Source organism: Gallinula chloropus, assembly GCF_964237585.1.
Source record: "Gallinula chloropus genome assembly, chromosome: 29".
NCBI lineage: Eukaryota > Metazoa > Chordata > Aves > Gruiformes > Rallidae > Gallinula > Gallinula chloropus.
In genome coordinates this window covers 4,340,199-4,354,074 of record NC_140114.1, presented here as the reverse complement: position 1 = coordinate 4,354,074, position 13,876 = coordinate 4,340,199, and the positions used below count along the sequence as shown (strand labels likewise).

Genomic DNA, 13,876 nt, shown 5'->3' with positions numbered 1-13,876 from the left:
CTTTGCTTAGGAGTGACCTTCCTTTCCTAGCAGTAGGAATATATTTCCCAGTCAGTCTTTGATCTCTGTTCTGCACTGGTGCCTGCTGGGCTTGCAGTGAGGATCAGTCACTCTGCTGCCCAGCATGGCAGCCGTCCTGCTTGTCATAAACTGCAGTTGGGATTCTCAGGCTGGGACTTGAGACAGCGCTTGTGTGTTTTGGTAGGAGAGTGTTTCCTGTGATCCAAAGCCCAGTCTTTCCCATTGATTAACTAAGTGGTGTTCCTGGACTTTGAGGTTAATTTCCCTGTGAAAACCAGGAGTCTCTCAGTGCAGAAAGATCAGGCAAAGATTTAGGATGGGCCTTCTAGATAATGATGAAAATATCAAAAGCAGCTAAAGGACTTTGAGTGTTCCTAATCAATTTTACAATGTATTTGTTTAATAGATGTGCAAGTAACATTTATTGAATAATGCAGCAAGAACAGCGTGCAGTGAGAACAGCCAAGTGGAAGAATGCTGAAGTCAGTCATGATGGAAGGCATGACTGAAGGCTTCGATTTCTTTCTTCATTTCCTAGGAAGAAGAAAAGACAAACCAGCAGTCAGCATGAACAAGAGCTTCAGGACCCTGCTTATTTATTCATCACAGGAGTAAAGAATCTGTCCACACACGCAACTGTTAGCAATATTTAGCAAATACATGTGCTGCTACCACCACCACCACATCTTTCTTTACTTCCACGGATGTTAAACACGTGTATCTTTGGATCCTGTCAGCACAGACAAGAGAGACAGTGTGGATCTGTATCACGGGACCATGGCTCTGTATCAACAGTGCTTCCAACAGGTAGAAAGAAGAGCCAGTTCCAGAAAAGCCCCAACTAAATGCTGGAAATGCTCCCTTCTGCACCCTGAATCATTACTTGTTAAAGACTTCTCTCTTCATACACAGAGTTTGCTCCTGACTGACTTGGAGCATCACTCTGAATAGGAGGCTTGGGGTTTTTTTGGTTAAAGCTAAAGTAGGAAACTAAGAAATCAAGTCTCTCTTAATTTAAGCATTACAAGTGAAGTCACAAAACCTCACAAGCCCCAGGCAACAGAAACACGTCCCTTCCCATGCTAAGCCACATCACTATGCTGGATGAGAGATGGGCCTGTTTGTCAGGAATGGCATCCCTGAATCCAAAGCATCCTCAGGGCTGCACAGGCAGAACAGAACATTCGGTCTAACTCTTTGTCAGATGTGGAAGACAAGGGCCAAAGACCAGGTCTTCCTCTTTTGCAAGGCAGGCTGAGAAGTAGAAGGAATTTGCTCTCTTCTCAGGCACAAGCAGCTCAAAGACAAATGGTTTCAAGGATCTTGTATCTGAAGACTCAATATCCAACCTATCTAAATGGACTCAAGGCTGGGAACGCCTGACTGGCACCATGGGTGCCTCTGGACGATTTCTGCTGAGTTCTGACAAGTCAGAAGTCCTCTCTTAGAGGAAGGGATCAGAGAATGTGACTATTAAACCATCAGAGGCAGAAATCTCCCCCTGTGTCAAAATAAAGATGCTCACGACAAAGGTTGTGGGGAAGGACTCCTGACAGACTGAGGTTAACTGCTTGGAGATGGCTGTGGGGGTGGACCCACTGTCTTCCAGTTCAAGCTGTTCCCTGCAGAAATTGCCAACGACTCTGCCAAGTACAACAAGGGTTTTGCAATACGGAGAAGTGGCCTCAGAGTGAAATGGAAAAGTCTTCTAACACAGGCAACTAAGCAGTGAAGAGTAACAACCTGCTAAGTGCCATGTCCAGAGCACACACACACACAGGCGGGACTCACACACGCTTAACAGTGATACAAAGTGCTGTGAGACACAGGAAAGAATCACCTGCACTAGTTGGGTCGTGTCGTAATCTTCCCGATGCCGGTAAATGCACCGAGCAAGAACACCATAGAGTCTTTCCAAGTCAGAGACGGTGAAGTTCTTAGTTGCCACAGTGGCTAAAGTCAACAGTTGCTGAAGAGAAAATGGGAACAAGTTCAGAATAGCCCCAAATCCTCTGAACAGGCTCCTCATGCATATTTTCAGAAACTAACCAGTAACAACGCCAGTGACATCCTACATTTTCTACAGCAAAAGAAAACACGAGGGACCCTTCAGAGAACACATTAAATACCTCCCAAGATTTAACTGGAGAAAAGGAGTTACTTTTTCATACTACAGAGCAAAGGCAGGCTAACATTTCAGGAAATATTTTGGTACTCATCTGGCTATCCCATCAAGAATCCCAATTGCAAATCAGCTGTTTCCAGAGCAGCACGGAATGCAGGTCAGGAAGCCAAGTTACATCAGCTGGCACCTACCTCTAGACTGGGTAAATGAGCAGAGTGACTCTGCCTGTAGCAAGTTGCCAAGCTTGCACACAGTCCTGCCTGTTACCAAAGATGTGAATGTGATAATCTCTGGGAAAACAAAGTAGCAGCAGCACCTTCTTCCACTGCTGTGGCTGTTTAGCTTTGGTGTTGTGTGAGGCTGTGAAGATGGAGTTAAAAGAACAGCCATAGCACATGACAATATTCCTGCCTCACAACTGCCCGTCATCAAACTCTGCCTCCTTCAGATCCACTAGCACCAAAGCCCTCAAGGTCATTTCACTCCACCTGGAGATAAGACATATGTCCCACTTCCATATTAGCAACATTGAAATTCAACTTACTCTGAGCTCACTGCCATCCACAACCCCTGGCCCTCTGCGAACTCTCGCTGCGTTACCGTCACGGGAACTGCTCGCACCAGTCACAGGGTGTACCAAGGCACCTGGAACGGCACAAATTGCTTCAGTCGGGATTTCTGCTTCTCTGGGTGGGCTACAGGGTCAGTGAATTATCCTGGAATACAGTCTCTCTGCAGGGCCAGAGACAGAACTGTTGCCAGTTATTTCTTCACTGAGAAGCACTTGACTTTTACCTTCTCTCTGGCCAAAGTCACTGCTCCATCAACAGAAGGCACTCGGGCATACAAGAAAAGCACTAGAGAAAAAGGCAGGGTACAGCCAGGGGGGAAATACACTGGCGTTGCCGTGACAGTCTGGCAGGCTAACACTCACTCCCAAGTCATGTAGGTTAGGAAACACACCTTGCACTGCAAACAGGAGCATGTAAGCCTTCTGTTCAACAGGTGACTCTGGGGCCACACTGCCTGAAATCCAGCTTTTTAACTCACACTGGTCATTACTGGGAAGATACTCATACAATAAAAGGAAGTCAAAGGCTGTTTTCCCTTTAGGTACCATTTGAAAAACAACCTGCAGGAGCAGAACACCAGCATCTGCAGAAAGACACGACTTGGGCTTTCAGTAACTACAGGGGCAGCATCCTTACGCAAGAAACACACTGTGCTGACTGCAGAGAGGTGTTACAGGAAGAATGGAACCAAAGATGGCTCATCAATATTGTAATCCAAAAGCAGCTTAAATGAGCTGCTTGACCTTAGCTTTTGAATCTCTGTCTTCAGAACCTTGTGCTCGTTGGCACCCCAGCATTTCACTCCTCCTCAAGCCTGAATGTTCAGGAAGCACCACACTCTCCTTCTCAGAAACAGATGTTGCCCACCAGAACTTTCTCGCTTTTATTTTAAGTCCCAGATTTAGTTTCATGACCATTTTCATGTTGTTCCATGAAAAACATCAGAAACTCTCATTCAATCCATGTTACCCCAAGACAAACCTGTGAAAAGTTACTGAGAGAAAAATACCACAAAGCAAAAACTCTACAGCTACTGACTTACAGGTACCCACGTTTTGTATGTAGAATATCCTCACCTGCATTGCTTATGGACTGAGAACGTGTAGGAGCTTGATTTAGAAGTAGGTCTTCAAAAAACCTTCTTCTTTCTCCCTCATCAGGACACTGGACATTGAAAACTTCATTTTGACCAATAAACAGCTCTCGTATCTATAGCCCAAAGAGGAAAGTTATTTCAGATACACGGCGACACACGCTCAGACTCTATTCCCAGAAGATGAGTACCTGTCTAAATTCTAACTTGTCACCTGAGTAAGACAGACTGTGAGGAGTTGTCTTCCTGCCCTTTCCAAGCATCTGATGACAACCACCTCTAGGTAAGCTGACCCCACATTTGAGACAAAATAGGTCTAGGATGCTCAGCATGGACTCTTGCTGAATTTTGTGAAGGAATACGCCTACAGATCGATTTACAAGTGACTAAACAGGAGCTGGAATTCAGCTATCGACTCTGTAAAGCTTTCACTTCTATGAAAAATGCTTATTCAAGAATTGAAATACAAAGTTACAGTCCATTGTGTTACAGCGTGACCACTGTACTTTCTCAGTAAAAATATCCCTTTTCAGTAAAAATGTTTTCAGTTTAAATAGGTTTCCCAGTGCCATTGCCAGCACTGCATATTCTTGACTAATGTTCAGACCCAACCATCTCGAACTCACATGAGTGCTTGTCTGAAGAAAACGGACACATCTGTCGAATAGGCAGGAGTGTGTGAGAAGGGGGGAAAAGTTGGGTCAAAGTCAATCCCTTTACTCAGAAAACACTTGAGACAAATGCTTTTGGCATTGCTTTGTCTAAGCAGATTTGAGGAGACCTGGCTAGGGTGCCCGAGTAATAACAGGATGCATTTGTTTAAGTACCCCAATGCTTCAAGGAGCTCTAGATGAACAGGAAATTGAATAAAAAGAGAAGGAAAAGTATTCATGTCAATACCTCTCTTGGGAGATCTGTGTAACTCACATCCGATGTTGCAAGCAGCAGAACTGGGGCAAATGATGGGATGTTCTGCAGTAGTCTTGTAAAGGTTGTTTTCAGTGGATCTCCAACAGCTTTCCACCACAAGTCAATAAGTGGAATATAAATGATACTTGGTGCCTTTCTTTGAGCTTCTTGCATCACCTGGCAAAATGAAAGCCTGGATAAGAAGACTGAGCCATTTGGAACAGGCTCATAAGTAACCAGGGATCAGTCAAACGCTCTTACCGAATAGGAGTACACAAAAGTCAAAACACAAAACCAAACCACCCCCAGAACAACTCTCCAACCCAAAGGTAGAATTTTCACTTTGACTCAAAGATAGACATTGTTACACAGACAGGAACAGAGCTGGTGTAAGGAACCTCACAATGTACATGATGTATGTGGTGGTGTGCCTGAAAAGACAAGACTAACCCTGTCTTCTTCAAGACAGCTTTGTTGGGGTAAATGGTTACATGATGGAGACCAGACCATTTTCAGTTCGGAGCAGGAACACATCTGAGTCAGTCGAGTCTGGAGCAGTCTGAACAGGCAGAGACCAACGTGAAAAGATGAGGGCTGATGCTGATGAAGTGGATTTCCAGGCAGAAGTAAACCAAACAGCACGCCCAAACCAGGCCACCTCCATTAACAATGAATGTCACTTCCTTTACTAGTTTAGAGACAGTTTGTGAATCCCATGAGCATAAAAAGAGGAGATACCTGTGCACACGTTTTTTCCCATGATGTGTTGCCAGCAAACAAAACAGGCATGTCCAGTGTATAAACAGGAAACTTTTCCAGGGCATGTATTACTGCAGGTGCCAAATGAGAAGTTTGCCCACACCCTGGCTCTCCAACTAGTAAGCACCGTGGCCTCACACAGGTTGGCTGGTAAGGAGCAGTTCTAGAACAAGGAGGAGGAAAGAACTTTCAGAGTCAAGTGATGAATAGACACACAGCTGTCAAAGGCTTTTCCCTAACCTCCTTTGTTTGTAAAGACTCTCTCTGTTCCAGCAAGTAAGAAGCTGGTCTGTGATCAGAAAGACTTTCAAAACCCATTTTCTTACCAACTCATCCCATAGCTCCCCTACGAAATCCCACCAATCCTGCTATTTGCTTGGCTGGGTGAAGCAACAGCTCTTGAATCACACAGGGGACTGTCCAGCTCAAATACACACACACCAGCTGGTCAGTAACCTGATATTGGGCAGAACAACCCTCACTCAGGACACACCTCTCTGGATCTCTTCACCACCCGTCCACCCCAATTTTCAGCTGCAATTTGCCTATTGTTACTGGAGACGGAAGGAAGGGAGGGAGGGAGGGAGGGAGGGAGGGAGAAGAGAATTAGGAAAAAAAAATTGAGGTGGGCACTGAAACACGTTCCCCGTATCTGAAGTGCACAATTGATTGGTTAAATTACAGCTGTACCCGAAGTATGTGTAAGATTTTCTCAGTCCTTCTCATTGTTTGAATTGTGTTTGGCTTTCCTAGTCATCATTCTGCACTAGCACGAAATACATTTGTCAAGAGCCCTTGTTGTGTGCTACACTGTTGTGCCTTTGCTGGCTGAAGTCCAAGATCCCAGAGACATAACCAAGCTCAGCAGGTCAGGTTTCTCTGGACAGCACAGCGACAGAGATTGAGAAAAAGAACTGACCCAACAGTAGTGGCAACAGGAAAACTTTTCAGCTGTTAGCTTATACAAACTGCACATTAAAATGTCTGAAGATCAGCATAAACAGTTACCCTCTAGGATGGAGGAACTGCCTCTCTTCTCTTCTGGGCTTTTTATGCGGTGGCATTTCTTCAAAGGTTGATGGTGATCCTGGTAGGATATTTTCCAGAGATTAGCATAATAGCAGTTAACAAACCTCCATTTGTCTGGGGTGGAGCAAGTTTATCACTTTACAGACTCTCACCAACGGACAGACTAAACCGGCTCAGGCCTGAGGCTGTCATAGGCAGGACCTCACATCTGCTGGGCAAGCCGAGCCCCAGCGTATATAGTGCTAAACCACTCTGATCTCATGTACAAGTGTGCACTGCAATCCACAGGCAGTCAGGTTAAAACCCTAGGGTTAGAAATCATGGTAGCTCAAGCAGTATTTAGCTTAAACCACTTATACGTGTCTTGTGGGCCTGACATTCTTCAGACAGGCATTAGAAGCCTTCCCTTCTGCCCCTAGTTAAATGTTTTGAAAGAGCTACCTTGTACATTCAATCTTAGATCCATATTTACAACTGAGAAATAGGATGTTAGCTACTGCCACAAACAGGATGCTGAAGTAGAGAAGGCTGTTGTTGACTGCATACAGCGAGTCATTCACAGCTCCCATCCTGCACTTCAGTTTAGAATCCAGAACACAAACTGTGCGTGGTATTCCTGCAATGAAGGTGTGCCCCTGCCTGTTATACAGTGATGCTGCCATTCTGCTGGAGAGGCTGGTGGATGGTGATGGCACAAATGAGCAGCTTTTGCTTTGGCAGAATGTTAAAGAAGTGAATGCTACTGTTGTACCTTGTTGGTGGTCCTTCCGTAGCGCAGACTCTGTGTGGGGAAATACTCTCTGCAAGGCCTGTAAAATCCTTGCGAGGGAGTTTTCAAGCAGCGGTTTGGCAATAGGGCATAGCGCTCGCCCAGGGGAAGCCAAAGCCCTCTGTGAAGCTGGAGTAATCTTCTGCATAGCCACAAAAAAATCCTCTGCTGTTATTTCAAGAGAAGCAACATCGATTGGCAGCTTCTCGTTACTTTCATAGATCTGAGGATAGTGGCGGCGCAAAGCACAGAGAGCAGCTTCAGCACATAAGGCTCGAATGTCAGCACCGCAATACCCTAAGAAACAAGACAAAAGCCAAATGGGACATCAGTCTCAGGCAGCACACCACTCAAAGCCCAGGTTTCTGAAGTGCAGTGCTGAAAGACTTTGCCCGCAGCCAACAATTCACAGGTTAACAGAGCACTTCAAGAGGCACCGCGCTGCAGACAAGTTTTGTTACGTCGCTCGCAGCCTGGTCTCCCACACTTAGGAAGCAGTCTCCTCATCAGAACTTTGCTCCTGAGGAAGATGCCCCAAACCCATTCAACGTTCTCAGAGACACAAAAAGAATATTCACAAAATGAAAAGAATCTCTTCACTTCTCCCACGCCGTGCCAGGTGCCTCACTGCCACGCTGTGCAGCAAGGTGCAAGAGCCTGGGTACTGCCTGGTAGAAGCTCAGATTCCTTCGGACTCAGCCACGTGCAGAAGCTCACTTTGTTTTCAAACTTACCAACACATCTGTCAGCGAGCTCTTGCAGGAACGTGCCTGGTGGCTGAGGCCTCCAATGTTGTGTGTGAATCTCAAAAATCTCCTTTCTAGCCTGGAAAGAAAATGGTTGTGGTTTGTCCTACGTCTTCTCTTAAAAAAAAAACAACCAAGCCAACCAACACAAAAAGCCCCAGATCCTCACATGAGTACAAATAGAGGACAGTGTCTAGGTGGATACAGTACATAAACAAACAGGAACGTCTTTGGGAATGAAAACAAGTTCATTCACTCTGGCACCAGCCTTGGTAAAAGGTTTTCCTAGCAAAAGAGGAATGCTTGTGTGCACAACATTTCTTTGCTTTTCAAGATGTGAAAGCAGTAATTTATAGTTACTTGAGACATTTACTGCCAGAGTCACATACAATCACAGAGATCCAGTACCCGACCTTACTGCCAATGCAGCATGGCTTTTGTCCAAGTTGTCAATACTGATTTTCACCTGAACTGCTCTGCAATACCGCACTGTGACCCTGGTTCTGTTCTCAAGAAGGACTTTGTCACATCAACATGAAGGTTGAGTTTCAATTCTGACCTTCGTATCTGGCAAGCTGAAGAAGAACTCGCGATCAAAGCGTCCAGGTCTTCGTAAAGCAGGATCTACAGAATCCAGCCTGTTGGTGGCTCCGATTACCACCACCTCTCCTCTGCTGTCAAAGCCATCCATAAGGGCCAGAAGAGTTGTTACGATAGAGCTAAGGGAAAAAAAAGAATTTCCATTCACTGCTTTAGAACATTTTCTGATATTCTACACAGTCTTCTCCAATGATGACTCAAAAAGAACAAGCTTTTATCAGTAAGACACTGGTTAGCTAAAGACCCATTGGAAGACATAAAGAAACCAATATGCTAACACAGGCCTTGTGCTCCTATCAAGCTTAGCGAATTGATTTCAATTCTTGTTGAAAAATACTCTGTTATTTAGCAGCAATTACTGGTTTGCAGGATCAATTCCCGTGACACAGCGTTAAACAGGTTCTGGTCTTCTTTTCACAGAGGTCGAGAAGCTTCTATGTAGATGCAAAAAAGGCACTACCTATGAATCTGGTCTTGTTTGTCGGACCGCACAGGAGCAAGGCCGTCTATCTCATCAAAGAAAATGATTGAAGGTCGCATCTTGTAGGCCTAGAATGGAAACACAGGATCCTGACATCATAATGCAAGCACTATTTTAAGGAGAAAAAATCCTTAAACGGGTTTGTTTCGCATGGTATTCCCATTTGCTCTATTTATCTTTCCCAATACAGGTCAAGACCTCATGCCCCTCAATAACCCAGTGCAAAAGGAAACACTGACAAAACACAAAAAAGCAGGGAGTTCTTCCTAAAAATACTGACCACAGAAGTTTACAGTTACCACTCGGACAGAACACAGGGCACATTTCAGCCTTACCTGATCAAACAATTCACGAAGCTGTCGTTCAGTTTCCCCTGCCCATTTACTCAGGCAGTCGGCACCTTTTCTCATAAAAAAGGCTATTCTCCTGCCACCTCGGCTATATTCGTTAGCCAGCGCACGAGCAACCAGTGTCTTCCCAGTTCCTGGTGGACCGTAGAACAGACAGCCTCTGCAATGAAAACAAAACACAACCCCACAAAACCCCCATTAAATTCACATATGATAACCCCCCTAATGGAAAAATACCTATTACAACCCCCATCCCGAAACTACACGCCTCTTCTCTCCTAACCAGAACTAGCGGCAACAGCTGAAGAGGGAGAAGGCAAAAAGAGATGGAAGTTCTGGGTTCCAACGCAATTTAACAAGGCAGGAAGTGCAATTGATAGAGAGGAGAGTGGAGATGTACAAACCTTGAGAGCACATCATTGCATCCCAGAAGGACACTTCCAAAACTGCCCACAAATTAGCAGGGCAGGTTACAGCACAGCACAGCCAAGCAAGAATAAACCTTAGCACAAAATCCCAGACTGGCATAACTTGGGAATCACCAGTTCATTCTTCAGTGATACGCTGCATTGAAATGCTTGTCCTCGCAGAAGGCAAGATTTGACAGTGAAGCATTGCACTCTCCCCTCAAAAGCTCTAAGTTACTGGATTTGCTCTCCCAGACCATGCATTGCTGATGCTAAAAAAGGTGCAGGTCTAAGGCTGGGAGAGAAAACTGCATTTCCAGATAAATACAGTCATCAGTGAGAACAGCTGAAACGTTGCTGTTTCAAAAAGAATTTCAGTGCATAAAGAAGCCAAACCCTGCAAGACTTTCCTTCCGTTATTTGTAATACTTTCAAAGCGACTGAAATCAAAGAATTTCACTGTAGCACGACTGAACTTTGCTGATCAAACACATACAAAGCTAACAATTACATTTCTACTTGTTTCCTGACACAGAACTAATTTAGCAGCATAAAAAGTGGACAGACTCTTATATTACCCCAACCACAAACACCACTGCAACGCTGTGGCTGTAATTCTCAGTCTTACTTGATCACTTGCGACAAAAGACTCTTGAGAGAGAACACTGGACTTGCAAGCAATGAATTACAGTTGACTATAGCTATAGTATTCCTTCCTGCTTGTAAACTAATCAAGTTGGCTTGTACCTAGAACGCAAAACAAGAACACCCCAAGCCCTCCTTTTAAAGGCAAGGCAGTGACAAAGGACGCCCTTGCTGCACCTGGATTCTAGATTCTACCCATTTTAAATAAATTCTTTTTTACTACTGCTAAGAAAACCCACCAACACGGCTGAAGAGTTTGAAGCATGGAAACATATTGATAGCTCAGTTGAATACTCTCAGGAAAATGGGTTAATTAGAATGTACACAGTATCTGTTACCTTGGAGGCTGAATTTGGAATCTCTCAAAGACTTCAGGGTAAAGCAGCGGTAAAATGACCATCTCTTTTAAAGCTGAAATGTGGTCAGAAAGACCACCCACACCATCAAATCGTACCTAAAGAGAAAGTCAACAGAGCACATCTCATACATCACAGAAAGCTATGACCTTGACAAGGTTCCATCAGAAAGTCTGTGTCAGCACAAAGAAGAGCTCTGGGCAGTATTCAAATTGCTTGAGAGCAGAACTGTAAACCCCCTTTCCATTAGGGGGGGTATCCATAGGCAGCACGTGACTGGAAGCTTTCAGAAACACTGCAAACACTTCGCTGGCACGCTGATCTAGCTTTACTTACTGAATGGCCTGTTTGCATTGGATCAACATCAGCCTGACTTGCTCCCCTTTTCCTTCGATCCTTCTTGAGGTTTAGTGGAAGGCACCTGATTTGAACGAAGGAGAGGAAGAGGAAAGCATTTGTTAGCATGCAGCTAGAAGATTTTTACATTTATAATGACAGCAGGTGAACCCAGAAGACCACCTAAGTGAGATCAACCTCAAAAAGAGGTAAATATTTGTTCAAATTGGTTTACATTTAATGTCCAAGAGTAAACAAAGGAAAATGGTCACTCCAGACATGAAGCCAGGCTAACTGACAACTCTTAGCGCTTATGAATATCCATGGCAGACCACACAACAGACAGATGAATGCAAGCTGTGAACAAGGAGTTCCACAGATGCAGACTGTGAACTGACCATGACTTGGGTGATAGAAGAACCCCCCAAAGCACACTTCCAAGTACACACTAAGTAATATCAACATTTAAATGAATTCCATCTCAGAATTTCCTTTGAGATCTATTAGTTTCAGACGATTGTTCTCCTGATGAATCTCATTTCAAAGCCGTTACACGATTTCCCTTGTGACAGGGAAATTTCATGTTTCTTAGGAAGGTAAAATGTTTAACTGTTTTGCAAAGAAATGGCATAAACAAATGATTCATGGTGTCCTCTCTCTCTCACACACATAGAAATGGAGTTTCACCTCATGTCATATATCCACTCTGTGGAAAGTCAAACCTTCTACACCGGTTTAAAAAGACAGTTTCCTGAACCCGTCCTTCTCTGTCTGCTCTTGAGGATGCTGAGCAAAGTGCTCCTCATATCTAGCAAGAGACAGCGTGCTCCATGCTCTCGCTGCTTACAGGATCCAAACCCCCTCTGTCATGACTGTGGTCATTTAGAATTTCTAATTTCATTTAGCCTTTTTCTTGGTGAAGGACAGTTTCCTACTCAAACAGGAACTGATTCCAAAGAGAAGCCAAAATCAGTACTTGAGTGATTAAGTAAATCCACACAGGGTCTCCCTCTTCCTAAATTAGTTTTAAGAAAGTAACTGGTATCCTCCAAGCTTAAAAAGTCTGAGAGCAAAATGTTTTTTCAGAGGGACATTCTGGCTTCAAGTCAAGAAGGAGAGAATTTCAGTTACATCATCTCAGCCCCACCCTCCATAATCACCTCATTGAGGACAACAAATGCTGCATTTCAAATAATTAATGGCTAATAAAAAGTATGGCCTCCCCCCTCAATACTTGCTTTCCTTCTACCCTTGGACTACCACAGCAGTAATCCTAACGTTCATCTGTAATTCCCACCAATCCAAAACCTCTGGAAGCATTAGTCAGCAGTATCACTGACAGCACTACTGAGAAATAAGGACCATCACCAAACATTCACGAACCTGTCAGTTCTTTGGCTGCAGGAGTCTTCTAGTCTTTGAGGACTTCCAAATGGGGACCTCTGTCTGGCATCTGAAGAGCAGTCTGAAACTTTGCTCTTACTTTGCCTTGGTTCTGTTGAAAGCAAAGAGAAGTTGAGTGCCCATATGCATTTTCATTCCAAAACCATCTCACTGAAAGAAATCAGCTCTGAAGAAAAACCCTGCAGAGAGCCTACTTTTCAGTGGTGGTTGATAGTCCTCAACAGGTTTCCTCCTCTCTCGAAGGTGATAAAGCTTCTGAGTATCTTCTTCATCCTTCTCAACACTTTCTTCTGGCAGAACAACTGTACATTGAGATAAGACTGAACTTCTTAAGTACTCTTGTAAATTAAATTCAGAATGCACTACACAGAGGTTCTGTCCTTGCTGAGATGACTGGGTGGCTTCTCATCGGTCTTAGTAACAACAGTTCTGTCATCTTCTTTAGCTGAGGCTTGAGGCACAAAGGCTTCAGTTTCTCTGCTGTTCTGCTCCCTATGTCCTTCCCCTTGCTCTGCTGGGAGAGCCCTGGAGGGGCCCAGGTGGCTGTTCCTCCTCCATTTGATTTGGGTGCCTGCCATTGCGTACCCATGCGCTCGTCTGGGCCTGTGCAGGTAGGGCTTGGATGGGCTGACGGCCCTGGGAGCAGCCCGCTGGGGTCTTCTTTGGGCTCCCCCTCCTGCCACTGTGTCTCTGAGCTCCGCTGTGGGGGTGCAGGGTTGGTCCATCACAAAACCTAACACTGGTTGGCTCAACTACCACCACATCCTTTCCTGTCCTTAAGCATCCTCTTGCCTCATTCTGTCCCATCCAGAAATCTCCTACAAGGATCGCTGGGCCGACTGCCCTCATCACAACCATCATTCCCACTAAACCTTCACATTTCCCCCCTCGCTCCAAGCATAAAGTCAATATGGCCTTTTACATTTTTACCAAATAACCTCATTGCTCATTTAGTTGCCCACTGAGCTCTGGGGTGACAGCTCCTAATTACAGGCCTGGACAGCAGCTTCCTCCAATCACCAGCTAAACACAGAAAGGAACACCACTCTCTTCTCCCCTGCTGATCTTCACACTCTGCAGGAGCTTTCCATACACACCTGGCAACCTGCCTTACTTCCTGAGAAGTCTCTCCCTGCTGCTCACAAGCAGGAAAACTGGCACGTTCCTGTTGTAGTGGGATTGCTCTTCCTCCTTCTGAGGAATAACTTCTCTTTGTATTCCCACCTGTGCACAGCCATCTGCTGCCTTTTATCTTGTAAGCTTTCTGGAGAAGC

The 13,876-nt window shown here is 44.9% G+C and overlaps 1 protein-coding gene across 1 annotated transcript; it reads right to left on the bottom strand.

The window, feature by feature from the left end:
* Positions 1–504: 504 nt before the first annotated feature.
* On the bottom strand, positions 505–13,191 carry LOC311202169 (ATPase family AAA domain-containing protein 2-like; the record flags this gene model as incomplete). The annotated part of the gene is made up of 12 exons (XM_084276709.1): positions 505–555; positions 1,862–1,990; positions 2,942–3,003; positions 7,260–7,574; positions 8,012–8,102; positions 8,583–8,742; positions 9,084–9,172; positions 9,440–9,614; positions 10,845–10,960; positions 11,199–11,331; positions 12,754–12,892; positions 13,188–13,191. 12 exons carry the CDS (start codon positions 13,189–13,191, stop codon positions 505–507), a joined length of 1,464 nt encoding a protein of 487 aa, XP_084132835.1.
* Between the last annotated feature and the right edge of the window lie 685 nt (positions 13,192–13,876).